This window comes from Nothoprocta perdicaria, unplaced genomic scaffold (assembly GCF_003342845.1).
Source record: "Nothoprocta perdicaria isolate Ctin4 unplaced genomic scaffold, notPer1 scaffold_63, whole genome shotgun sequence".
Lineage (NCBI taxonomy): Eukaryota > Metazoa > Chordata > Aves > Tinamiformes > Tinamidae > Nothoprocta > Nothoprocta perdicaria.
In genome coordinates, this window is record NW_020455899.1 from 3,104,229 (window position 1) to 3,117,195 (window position 12,967).

The 12,967-nt window shown below is 37.1% G+C and overlaps 1 protein-coding gene across 1 annotated transcript in view; it reads left to right on the top strand.

Moving 5' to 3' along the window:
• Window positions 1–1,606: 1,606 nt before the first annotated feature.
• The window catches only part of KCMF1 (potassium channel modulatory factor 1), a 39,262-nt gene continuing 27,901 nt past the window's right edge, over window positions 1,607–12,967 (top strand). The window contains exons 1-2 of the mRNA XM_026049946.1: window positions 1,607–1,635; window positions 3,608–3,621. Coding sequence (XP_025905731.1) covers window positions 1,607–1,635; window positions 3,608–3,621 — 43 coding nt within the window. The remainder of the gene's footprint in view (window positions 1,636–3,607; window positions 3,622–12,967) is intronic.

Sequence of the window (12,967 nt, forward strand, 5' to 3'; positions counted from 1 at the left end):
GACAAGAAGTTTGTTATTCCACAACAAAATCACAAATTTGGACTTACGTTGCTGTTTCTGTGATCTGTTTTGGTGGTTATACACCTACCATAATACAGTGAGCTTTATTTTTTGAATATGTGCAGATTTTTGGCTGTGACAAAGCATTTTCTAACTGTTTACGTCAAAGTGTTTCTTAGTGCTATTAGCCTAAATTGGTGAGAATGCATCAAGGCTTGTAATCAGAAATGTACTGCAGTACCTGAAAATGAGTTAGTGCTATAATTTACCTGGTGAGAGCTATGTTTAGGACAAACAAATGTTCATGTTAAAGAGCTGCAAATTTAACAGGAAGTACTGGAACACAGTAATTTGTTTTATTATTAAGCTGTTTGCTTTCAGCAAGAAACTTGATTGTCTTTTAAAGAGCTTTTTAAAGAACTGGACACGTACGTTTTACTTGCCAATACAGTCATTGGTATTGAGGAATGTAGGTGTTTTTCTGTGTTTTTTTTTTCTGCCAATAGAGTCCTGCTCTTTAGAATGTGCAAAGAAAATTGCCCCAAAATAAGCAAGTAAAGAGAGCATTTCTCTTCAGGTCTGTGATGAGACATAATGCCATGGATCAAATAATCTTTGAGGAGAAACAAAAAGTTTTCAGTGGTCATTGATGAAAGATTTATAGTTGAATACTTTCAGAGGGAAAAAATGGTCTGGAATTGTAATATTTTTAATGTCATTTGGTAGAAGAGAATGGGGAAATGATGAAATAATTCTTGCTTGTAATATATTTTTTTTTTCTCTCCCCTCTGAGTGTATCAGAGGAAGTTTCAGAAAGAACCAGGCAGGTTGCATGAGCAGTACAGAATAAATAAAACTTCTTTAAATAGAAAGAGGTCTTTCAAATACATTTGAATATTTAAATTTTTAGTGTTATCTGAGGAAGGGATATTCATAGCCACATTTTTTCTTGTTGTTAGCCCTGATACTGTCAAGAAGTTGAATAGTGACTGGGATGAGAAGTGTCACCATGTTCTGGAAGCTGCTGGAGCTGGGATGTGCCAAAATCCATTAACTTGACTGAATGTATGCCCTGTGCTACCACACAGCTCTATTACCCCTGCTCCATACTACCTCTGCTGTGTGTAGGGTGTGCAGGAGACTGTTGTGTGTGAGAGCCCTGCTCTGCTTCTGGAAGTTGAGAGTGAATGAGCAGGGAGGTACTATAAAAGAAAGGATGATTGAGGTGTTGGCAACTGAATTTTGTTGTAGGAAGTTGGATCAAACCTTACATCTTCTACATGAGCTGCCAGCCAAATCACTTAGGCAAGAGTTCATAGGTGTCAGCTGTCTGTGTGCCATTTATTTTATGAAGGCCTAACTTTCATAGCTGCACCTGCAGGACCTGAATGATAGGCTTCGAAAATATACCTAGTTTAGAAAATAAATGCATCCTCATCACCTCAGATTGGTCCCTTGCACATCCTGGAATGGAATTTTGACCTTTTCATGCCGGGTTTTCCATCTGTCTCAAGAGAAGGAAAACATTTAGAAATGCTTTGTAAGTTAGTTCACTGGTATTTATGCTGCACTGAAGTTTTGTAGAGACATGCTGTCAGATAACGGCATGACAAGATTTATAAAGCAAATTCTGAGGTGTGTGTGGCAAATAAAGGCACACAGTGAAACATGAGGATAAAACTGAGTATTTATTAAACACCATTCAGTGCACTGAATACAGTGGTGTCTTCATAGAGAAGGGCAGATTGATACCAAGATGTTTTTGTTTGTACATGAGCAAAATTGTACAGTTTTATCTTTTTTGTTCTTTGGAAAAATTTTGGCTGAAGTTGCTTAAAAATTAATTAGGTCTTAAAGGATTTAGTTGAAATGCTCAAATTTGGTAGTTGGAAACTGTGAAAATAGTCATTGTAGAAAGAGACAGAACAACTTGGCTATATGCAGCGCTGTCCCCATGTCATACAGAGGGATTATAGATACTGTATGCAGCTTGGTTGCATTATTTCATAAAATTTCAAGAGGATGTAGTTAGTGATTCAGGACTTGTGAAGAGGAACTATTGCATGTACTGAAACTTGAAAGATGCTTACCTTAGGCTGATACAGAAAGGAGTTGAAAAAAAGGAATTATCTGTGTACAAGAGTGTGTATTTCCCATTCCATAATACACAAAAAAGATTATATTAACATGAGTCCAAGATGATGATTAGAACCCATGAACACAAATGCTTTTTCACAAAATACGTAATTAGATTATAAATTACCGTTTGGTCCCTCTGCTTTTTTTTCTAAAGCACCAGCTGAACTTCTGGTTTGTGTTCCTGTGGTTTTTGTAGGTGTGGTCACTACCGTTATCCACATTTGTTAACTCTGCATAGTGTTATTATAATTAACTTTGACACAATTAAGGGTGTTTGGAATTCAGTGCAGATTGTAAAGACATGCTTTGTATTTTCACTGGTTTTACAGTATGTGTAAATCAAGATTTTGGTTTTGAGCTACTATTCTGAAGAGCTTTATTTAGTTTAGGCCATACCTATTTGCTGAAACAGATGAGTGAGATCTCTACTGAGTTAAAATTTTTGGATATTGTTGTAAAAATGTCTTTAAGCTTTACGATAATTGCTCACAGAAGTACTCTTCATCCACAGATCTTAGATTGTAATTCAAAGGTGAGTAGAGGTGGTTGTTGACTCCTCTATTCGAGGTCATTGGTTCAAGTTTGGAGTGCACTTGTAAGCATGGATAGAACTCATAGGAATGGAATCTTGAAAGTATTTGGAAAAAACATATTTGTGTTTCCAGATTTGCTCTGACAATGTACCCTGAGTTCATGTTGGAGGGAAGCTGCTTTTATTTAATGGGTTTTGTATTTTGTATTATTTTCATGTTGAAATACTTAAGCATTTTTTAAAATTCATTATATAATTTATCTTAATATGCAAACTGTAGTTATTAATGCCCATTTGTGACCCTGCATTGAACTTCATGAATACCTTAATTCTTTTTATCCTAGCTGTTCTAGGTCTATACAAATTCCTTTATTTGACGCTAATAAGGGACTTTGTTTAAAAGTGGCTCTTTCTTCAGTTGGAGACTGGTTAATATTTTTAGTTTATGTTTCACAATTAAACAGGAAGTCTAGATACAGAAGATAGTGATATTCCCTCTTTTTTTGCATGTGACATATTAGGTAGAGAATTAGACTCGCCAGAAATTAAAGTCAATTAAAGCTAGGAATTAATGATCCAGTGCTCCATTGCATTGATACTTGTATACGCAAGTACACTATTGCAAATGTTTTAGCCTGTTACGAGTTTTTAGTGGCACTCCAGTATTCATGTAGAATTTCATATGTTGGTTAAAATAATGTTGATCCTGCTCCACATTTGGATTTGGTCACACCACATCACTGACAAAAATATAGCTGAAGAAAGACATTTTTTCACTATTTTTTTTTTAACATCCTGAAGAAGGCAAAGCTTAAAATCCAGATCATAACTCCCATTTTTTTCTTCAGGTCAGATTTGGTCTTCCCCCATCGCTTCTGCCATTTCCTGATGCCAGATTCTTTTTGGGAGGCAATGTTTCTTGTCTTGACTGACAAGAGGTGCTGTCTCTGGTAGGATAACTTCTTTTCTTTGTTTTCCAACTTCTGGACATTGATCTCTTACCTCTCACCCTCTTATTCCCTTGTCATTGTCCTTTCTTCCCTTTGCGGGGCTCTGTCTCTCCTGCATTTCTCCCTAGAGAGCTCTGAAGTCAGGTTTTCTAAGATGTCTGGGGAAGATGTAGACCCCTGTTGGTTTCAAATGCAAATAGAAGTTTAATGCCCATCTCTGTAAGCTTCCTTTGAAAAGCAGAGCTTTAATCTTTGTTGGTGATACAACTGACACTGGACTACTTAGGAAACTAACTATTGCTGAAAATGTTTGGCAGTGGTTTTTCTGAACTACTATAGGAGTTTCTACTCTGTTTTTTTAGAAAGAATTACAGCATATTAGTGGTGAAAACTTTATTCCCTAGTGTCAATTATGGGAGAAGCATTTTTAAAATACTTGTAAAGGTGAATCTGTGCTTAAAATTTCTTCAGGAACAGTTCTTTCCTAGCTTGATGATGTGTAGGGTCTAACTTTTCTCAGCATATTGACAGTAAAGCAGCTGATGTTCTTGGCTGAAGGAAGTTGCTTTTGCCTAGCTCTCACAGATTGTACCTGTCCTAGAAAACTAAATGGATGTATCTTAATGTATAAACAATTCAGTCTAAAAATTAGCATGAATTAATTGGACAGATGGTACAAAGCAGTTTGACAGCATCAATATATTCATACTAGGATTGTAATTTAAACCAATTTCTAAAGAACTGCACCTCCGCAAACCAGCTGTCCAGATGCATGAGAGTTTGGCAGGAGTTTCATGGCAACTTCTAAAAGTAAATATCTGTGTATGTACACTTATATTAGGTAGCAGTTATTGGAGGCTGAGTGGAAGTATCCTGGAGAGAGCTAGTTGGATAACAGTGCCTGAACTGCTTCCTCTGTGCTTATCTCTAGGTACCTGTCTCAAGTATCTAACCTCAGAAACAACAAGTAGCAGGAGCTTTTCTTTATAGTAATAGAAGGACCCTTTTGGGGCGTGTGATTGTTAGTATTTTCTATTTTTGCTATCAAATAAGTGTTACTGTTAAGAAACAGTGCTGAGATGTATATCTGCAGCGTAATTTATCAACTCCTATGCATTTTAGCCATACTTGCTAAAAATCATTGTTCACCAGGAATGATTTTGAAACTACTTAAGAGTCTGAATATAGATAAACCTTTGTTGGTAGGCTTGCTTTCATGATAATTAGAATGAAATCTGCTGTAAAGTGATCTGTGGCTGACCACAAGGGTTTTTCTGTGCTCAAGGTCCCATCACCTCACTTGAACAGAAATTTTTTTGGAGGTTTGTCATTATCTGCATATACTTTTAATATAGGTAATAATGAAGAAAATTGCCTAACCCAGAAGATGTTTGGTGTACAGATGTTATTTTGATATTAATGTGCAAAGTGAGATATGGATTGTCCCTGAAAGTGGAATATTCTCTACTGAGAGGCTAGTTCTGGTTTGCAGATGAAATAAGATATGCGAGAGCAGCTTTACCAAGAGTGATAGTGGTGGAATATAGACCACAAGACAGACGAGTTTTACCGTTGTGATTTGCGGATTTTCTTCTGACTTATCTCATTTCCTGCCAAAAATAAGTAAGGCCAGTAACTTCAGCGGCTGAGTTACTGCTACTGTTGCTTTTCATGTGTCCAGAGCAGCCTGTCTGTAAATGGGAATATGGAAAAATATAGGGCTGTGAAAGAGAAGTCATGATGTCTTTTGAGAGGGACACCTAAGTTTTGTGAATGTAAGCTGTAGTGAATCCCCAGTTTCCTAAATTATGTTTTTCTTCAATCTAGAAGTATGTGAAATAATTCAGATTATCTTAGTTCCATACCCGTCTTCTCCTATGAAGTGTACTGTTTAGATAAGATGAAAATGTCAAGCTGATTTCTGGGTCCTGTATTGGTCAGAGTTTGTTATACCGCCTATGAAGGGTGGCCATTTTTATTATTGTATGGACTTGCATTTGTTAATTCTATTATTTAGATCCCTTATGTATTTATGAACATGAAGTGGAAGATATGTGACGTCCGTTGACTCACAAGGACTTCAAATACATTTTCACCATTCTTCTCCATTGGCTATCTCAATTTTAGAAAACCATAACGATAGAAAGCATACTTGCCCAATGCTGCTGTATACAGAAAGAATGGATGCTGTGATCTGTGAATTACGCTTTTCCAGATTGTCTTGGCACCTAGGGCCTGCAAATTGTCATACAGGATCTAAGAACATACCAAGTATTTCTCATTCTGAAAGGTTTTGGTGAGTAGTTGAGAGAACAGCTTGAAAGATGTGCTTAGAATAAATGACTGTTATCAGTCAAATTTAGTGGTAGATGTTGCTATAGATAACATACTTCTGTCACTCCAGACTGCTGTCTGAAGCTTAATTAGAAGCAGGGGATCTGCAGGATGCAACTCTAAACTTTGAAGTGATGATGCCACAAAAAAAAAAAAAAAAAAAAAAAAAAAAAAAAAAAAAAAAAAAAAAAAAAAAAAAAAAAAAAAAAAAAAAAAAAAAAAAAAGGTTATAAATGTTGTGGGTTTTTTTCTTTTTTTACCCCTCCATAGATTTAGAAGCTATTTGTAGTCTGTTAGGGTGTTATCCAGACTTCCAGCACAGCATCCAGTTACTGGATGATGTGTTTCTTCTTGTACCACAAAGCTCAGGTGTCTTGGAAGCATTAGGAATTCAGTCAGAGTATTCAGAAAGATGGAGTGGTTTGTTGAGAATTCCAAAATGGGAAGAAGGCCAATGTCACTCCAGCTTTGAAACAGGGTAGGAAAGAGGACTGAGAAAATACAGGACAGGACAATCAGGCTCACCTGGAAAGGTGATGGAGCAGGTCATCCTGGATGCAATCAATAAGCGTTACCAATAGGACAGCAGGAAATGGTCTCAAAATGTGCCAGTAGAGGTTCAGGTTGAATATTAGGGAAAAAAAATTGCCTGGAGAGAGTGGTGACACATTAGAACAGGAAGTGATAGTCACCACCCTTGGTAGTGCTAAGAATGTGTAGATGCACTTAAGCACATGCTTTAACAGGAATGGGGTTGAGGGGTTTACAGTTGAGATTGGTGATCTTGAAGGTCTTTCGATGACCATAATGATTCTCTGTTTAGGAGTAGCTAGCCAGAATTCTCGAGGGAAAACCATGCCTGAGCAATTTGATAGTCTCCTACAAGAGCATGCTCAAATGAGTAGATGAGAGGATAGCATTGGGTGTTATCTACCTTCACTTCTGCAAAGCTTGCTTCTCTCATAATATCCTCATAGGCAAGCTGGACAAGTGTTCGATAGATGAGCAGGCAGTGATATGGATTGAGAATTGTCAGAAAGGCAAAGCTGAGAGGGTTGTGGTCAGGGCATGGTGATCAATCTAGTTGGAGGCCTGTAGATGGTGGTGTCCCCCTGAGGTCAGCACTGCACCTCAGTGACCTGGATGAAGAGACTGAACACATTCTCAGCAACTTCTCTGAGAATACAAAACCTGTATCTGATACGCCCAAGGGCTGTTTTGCCATTCATAGGGACCTGGACAGCCTGGTGAGGGGAAGTGCAGAGACCTTCACTTGGGAAGAGTACCCCCATAAGTCAGTACAAGCTAGGAGCAAATGTCTGGAAAGCAGCTTTGTGGAGGAAATGCTGGTGGGCACCTTGCCAACAGGTGTGTGTGTGTGTGTGTGGTCTTATCATTAGATATTTAAGTATCTGAAGGGAGAGCATAAAGAGGATGGGTCCAGCATCTTCACAGTGATGTCCAGTGATAGGATGAGAAGCAAAGGGCATAAACTGAAACACAGGAAGGTCTGTCTGAAAATGAGGAACAACCTGTTGACTGTGAGAGTGACAGAGCCCTGGCACAGGTTGATGAGGGAGGTTGTCACCTTCATTGGCGAAATCCCAAAGCCTCTGGACACTGTACAGGGCAGTGTGTTGTATGTGACCCTGCTTGAACAAGGGGTTTGGCCTGGATGCTCTCCAAAGGTCCCTTCTGACCTCTACAGTTCTGTAATTCTGCGATTCTGTAATACAGCTGTCTATCCAAGAGTCCAATCTTTAGGGGGATGATTGAAATCCAGGGCTCCTGCATATGACTTTGAAGGGTACCTTAACAGAGGCTTTCCAAGGAATGATTCAGGTCAGCATTGATGGATAATTTGTTATGCTTGCATTGAACTCAGTGTTGTATTTCCTCTTGCCTTAACCCTGGTGTTCCTACTCACAAATTGACATTTTCAAAGAAAGCAGACATTTTCTTTTTTCTATAGATTTCTACACAATTGTATAGAATGGCATTGAGGTAAACTTCTCCGTCTAGAAGAAAATGCTGTCTGCATTTTCTTTTATGGTGCTAAGGAGATCTTGGCACTGGGTAGTAATTTTAAAGGTCCATATTGTGGTTTCTTCCATTTTAACCCAGGAGCTCTAGAGGAGCTACTGGGACTCTGAGTGATGTCTCTAAATCTTACTGTTTTTCTCCTGTCATGATTCTAAGGCAAGGCATCTTCTACCTGTACACACACAAAATCCCGGATTTATAGTGGGTTCCAGCGCAGGCACTGCCTTCCTGTGTGTTTGTGCCTGTTACCTGTATTGAAGGATGTGTGCAAGTTGAGGGGAAAAAAAAGCTTTGAAACTGTGGCTATAAATACATTGTATGCAGACAGTACTTCAAATACTCCTAAGGCAATTGCAGACTAAAATCTCTTTATTTTTCATGGCATGATAATGCAGATTTGTACACTGTTGGAAAACATGAGGCACTAAATCAGTCCTGAGTTTCAGTGCTCTGCTGAGAAACAGTGATTGTAGCATAAGGCAACAACCTGCTCTGGCACATGTGGAAGAGCCTAGAAAAAGTGGAATTCATGCCTGCTGTTTCCCGTAGGAGTCTGTGTGGTATGGTCATCTGTAAGGAGCTCATGAAATGTGGTAAAATAATGGTTGCATTAAAATTTTATTACAAATTTGAATTTCTGTACTACAACTAGATCTGCAAAGTGGGCCAGAGGCTTCCATTCACAATGCCGCCAATGACACCACTTGGAAGAATACTGATTTAAATAGATTCAAGCAATATGAAGTTTACAAATACATATTTGTGGGTATTTCCAGATGATAAAAAGCGTGTGTATATTCATTAAAAAAAACAGTGAGTATGATAAGATAAGCAAATGGCTAATCAAATCAAACTTGAAAATCCAGCAACAGCAGGACTTAGGGCAATCCTGAAAGTATTTATTATTTACAGAACATAATATCTATGAAAGGTACAAATATAAGGATATTATCTGAAATAGCTCAGCAGCTTAGTGGGTGAAAATAGTTCTTCTGAATAGAATTCAGTTGTAGTAAAGTAGGAAACTGAGGGTGGAGCTTATAGGTTAGTCTAAAAATGTTAAATTAGAGCTGTGTTTCTTTTTCGTTGTTGTGAATGGACTGTATTTGTGTTCCTGAGATGCATGAAAACACAGCATAATGCCGTGAAAGCATTTCTAACATCTCCGGTATTCTCTGCTTCACTAACTAGCTTTTCTTCCATGCTGTCTTGTATGGAAGTACTCAATATATATAAAAGCATGCTATTTTTACATTAAAAGTATTGGATTTTTTCCTCTGAACTTACTGTATTGCTTTTCTTCTTACATTCTCTCTCTCTATATAGAATATATATGTATGTGCACCCACTGCCTTTCCTGTTTCATGGCATTGACAAAGTCTACAGATTGTAGTATTTTTTTGTATCTTAAGAGTATGCAGACAGTTTGTCTTCTGCTGCTTTTTGCTCTTTTGTTGGAAGTCTGCAAGTTAAATACCTGTTCTCTCCTTTGGTTGCTTGGGCTATTGAGTATTAACCTGTTAGTTTTGCAATCCAAAGTGCTGCATATATCCCAATTCTTGTAACATTCATCTATTTAGACATTTTACAAATTTAAATAAGTAAACAGGACTATGAGCTGCTGTTATCTTAAGAATAATCTTGGACAAGGCATTTTGATTATTATGAATGTCATCGAGTGAAACAAAAGTGAAAGTGACAGAATAGTTGTTAATCTTATAGATTTTTAAAACAACCATTTTGAAACCTTTTTTTCCTTTCTAATAAGCAGATGATTTAAAATATCATTTGTTCCAGTTAAAATTTATCAAACTTGTTGGCACAGTTAATTTATTTTTTCCTTATCTTTAAAATACTACTTTGCGTAATTGCTGATTGGGGTCTGAGCATATAATAGGAGTAATGAGACCTTATGAGTTTTGACATTCCTTTCGGTTGTTTCCTCAGTTATCAAGGCAGATATATGTCTGTTTTGATAGAATGGTTTGTTAATGCTGTATCATTAGGCATGTGGCTTATTCGCATACTTCAGTGAATAAAGGTAAACATCTCTTCAAACAGCTGCCTATCAATTTAGAAAAACAGCTTCTTTTTTAGAAGCTTAATTTTCTGATTTTTAAGATTCTGCAGGAAATTAGTTTTTTGTTTTGTTTAAATTAGTCAATTTTTAGATTAGGTTTCTGTGCTAAATATTCTTCTAAAATTGTAAAGTTCAGTCTGCTTTCCATCTGGTTGTTGATGCTTTCTGTGAGTGCAGTTTTGCAAATATTTTTGATATTGTTAAATTCAGAATGTCTTGTTCTAGGAGCAAGACTGAATTACTGACTCTATCTGAAGCACGATCATAGTAAATGTGATAGCTTTCTGATTCTTGTGGCATAGGTCAAGGAGAATGATTTTGTTTCATTAAAATTGAGAATTAAAAGACCGTGCTTTTCCAGGATAGAATAATGATCTTATATCTCCTGATTTTGTTCTTGAGAGCTAGTGTCTCCAAAAATCACACTTTGCAGGAGGGTTTTAATTTGAGCATGAAATCAAAATGATTGTTTAAGTGGTTGTGCTTTTAATGTGGGCCCTACAGTCCACAAACATAATAGCTGCTCTATTTGTGTATCTTCAGTTTCTAGATGATTTTAAAAAAAAAAAAATCTTTTTTTTACTTGAAATTCTAGATAGCTCTTCTGTGTTCTCAGAAGGAAAGTGAATTTTTTATTCATACCCTTACATATTTTTACAGTTTGTGTTTTATGCCACTATAATAGGGAAACTGATAGACTTATATTTCTTACTTTCTACAGTAAATTAATCTATCTTTATGTGTTTTGTTGAACTAGTGAATTTGCTTTTCTTTTTCATACTTTTTCCAGGTGGTGCCTTTCTTGATGGATTGGATTAAAAATGCAATTGTGTAGGGTTTTTGCTGGGGGTCACAATTATGTGAAAGGTGGGTATGAGCAGGTGTATTTAAAAAGTACAGCATTTTTGCCTAAAAAATGGTTGTGTTAAAAGATTTAACTAGTTGTAGGGACAGATGGGAAGGAAGAGAGAACTAATTACAGAAAGATCACGAATCTGTGATCATAAATCACTCAGAATATTTAGTAGTGGCTGAGAAGCTGATTAGGAATATGATCCAACTTATTCCTTTTCAAATATTTTTGGAGTTGTTTAGGCAGATTATTCAGAAAAGCGTGTTGAAAATGTATAGAAAGGATCAGTGAGACTCTAGGGAAATACTCAGAAGATTAAAAGAATAATATACTGAATCTTTTGGTATGTTGGACAGGTGAAAAGATGCCAGTAAAGCTAAAGGGACTTCTGTAAATGAGATGAAGCAACGTAGTCATGTGGTACAGCTGGAAAATGGCTGGGTTGTCCATCCAGGGAATGCATGAACAATTAGCAAAGAGGTATATGCAGTGGAGGATGTGAAGCAAAGCTTGATGCAAAGTAGACATAATATTTGTTGATGTTTGCCTTTTCAGTACTACATTTCCCACAGTACTCTTCCTGTGTAGCTTTTTCATCGTGCAATAGTAGTTTCTGCAGACGTGTTATCTGCCTGAGCTGTTCTTCGTGACAGTGAGTGGGAGTGAAAGCAGTTGCCAAGGCAGTCTGTTTATGTCTGTAGTAAAGAAATGCTTGAGAAAGCCCAGGGTAGATCACTGCTACTACTGCTTAGATGATTGCATCTTATGTATTATACTCACAGATACATACTGTTTGTTGCTATTTTTTTTTTTAATCCTAGTAGCATTTTAAAATTTACCTTATTTGGGTTCAGAGAAACTTGGTTATCTTCCTAAGTTTATAGATCTCTTGTGGCTTTTGGGATAAATTCCCTTGGTGCAGTGCCATTCAAATGATAATCTTGGAAGTAGTTGTGAGTTTAGAAATGTGGAAATATTCTGCTGATGATCTCTGTAAACCTAGCTGGTGGCTGGGAAGAAACTAACTACCACCACCTGACTTGCATTGGTCATTAGTGATACTTTCAAAGGAGAGAGCCACTTGTTCTTCCTTCCCTGTCTCTTGCAGTTGCCTTTTGGATTTATTTTCCTTACATGAAAAGTGTGTGCCTTTCGTTTTGCGCAGGTTCATACATTTGTGAGACGTATTTGCAAGGCTCTGCTGACAAAGTGGAGCACTTACCTCATGCAAACTACCGTGTTTTGTTTCTTGTTCTACAGTTGATTATCTAGTGGTATCTGCTCTCCAGGTTGTAGTCTGACTCTTCTCTTTTGGAGTGGGTGAAAGTGTTGTCATACTAGCGTGTTTTGGAAATACTTTATTATAAGAAAGGTAGAAGTGCAGCTAGTAGTGATAAAGGAAAGAAAGCTGAATGTGTTCTTTTGATGATGAGCTCTGTCATAGGCTGTACCTGAACATAATATTTAACTTCAGTAGCAAGAAATTACGATGAAAGCTGTGATGAATTTTGCCTCTGGCTAATGAATAGACATATCGATGACATGTCAGTATGTTTCTCTGTGTAGCAGTGGCATATGGAAAAAGAAGTCAGTCTGTAGTCTATACAGCCAATGTCTAAGAAGCATTTTGACTTGTTCACGCAGTTGATTCATATTATTCAGCCCTCTGAAGCCTAAATGGACATGTCACCTTTTCTCGTTTTTGCTTTTCTTGATAGTTTTCCCTAATATGTCTTTAAGTTGATGGTCTTGGTTGAAAGCTGCAAGGATGCTTTCTGAGGAGACTACCTGAAATTTTTGCGGGGCTCAGCAGAACTGTATCAGTTCTTCTGTTAAAACTCTTGGATTTTCTCAGTTTTCCTTCATGTCTGCAACAGAACTAATATTTTTATGATATTTTTCCTTCTTCTCTGCCTCCAGCATGATTCTTGTTCACATGTTCTTTCACTAACCTGAGTATTTTTGTTGTCTTCTTCAATCCCAAAGGAAACTTGGGACCTTGATCCTGTGCTATTAAATCATAAATTTTATTACAG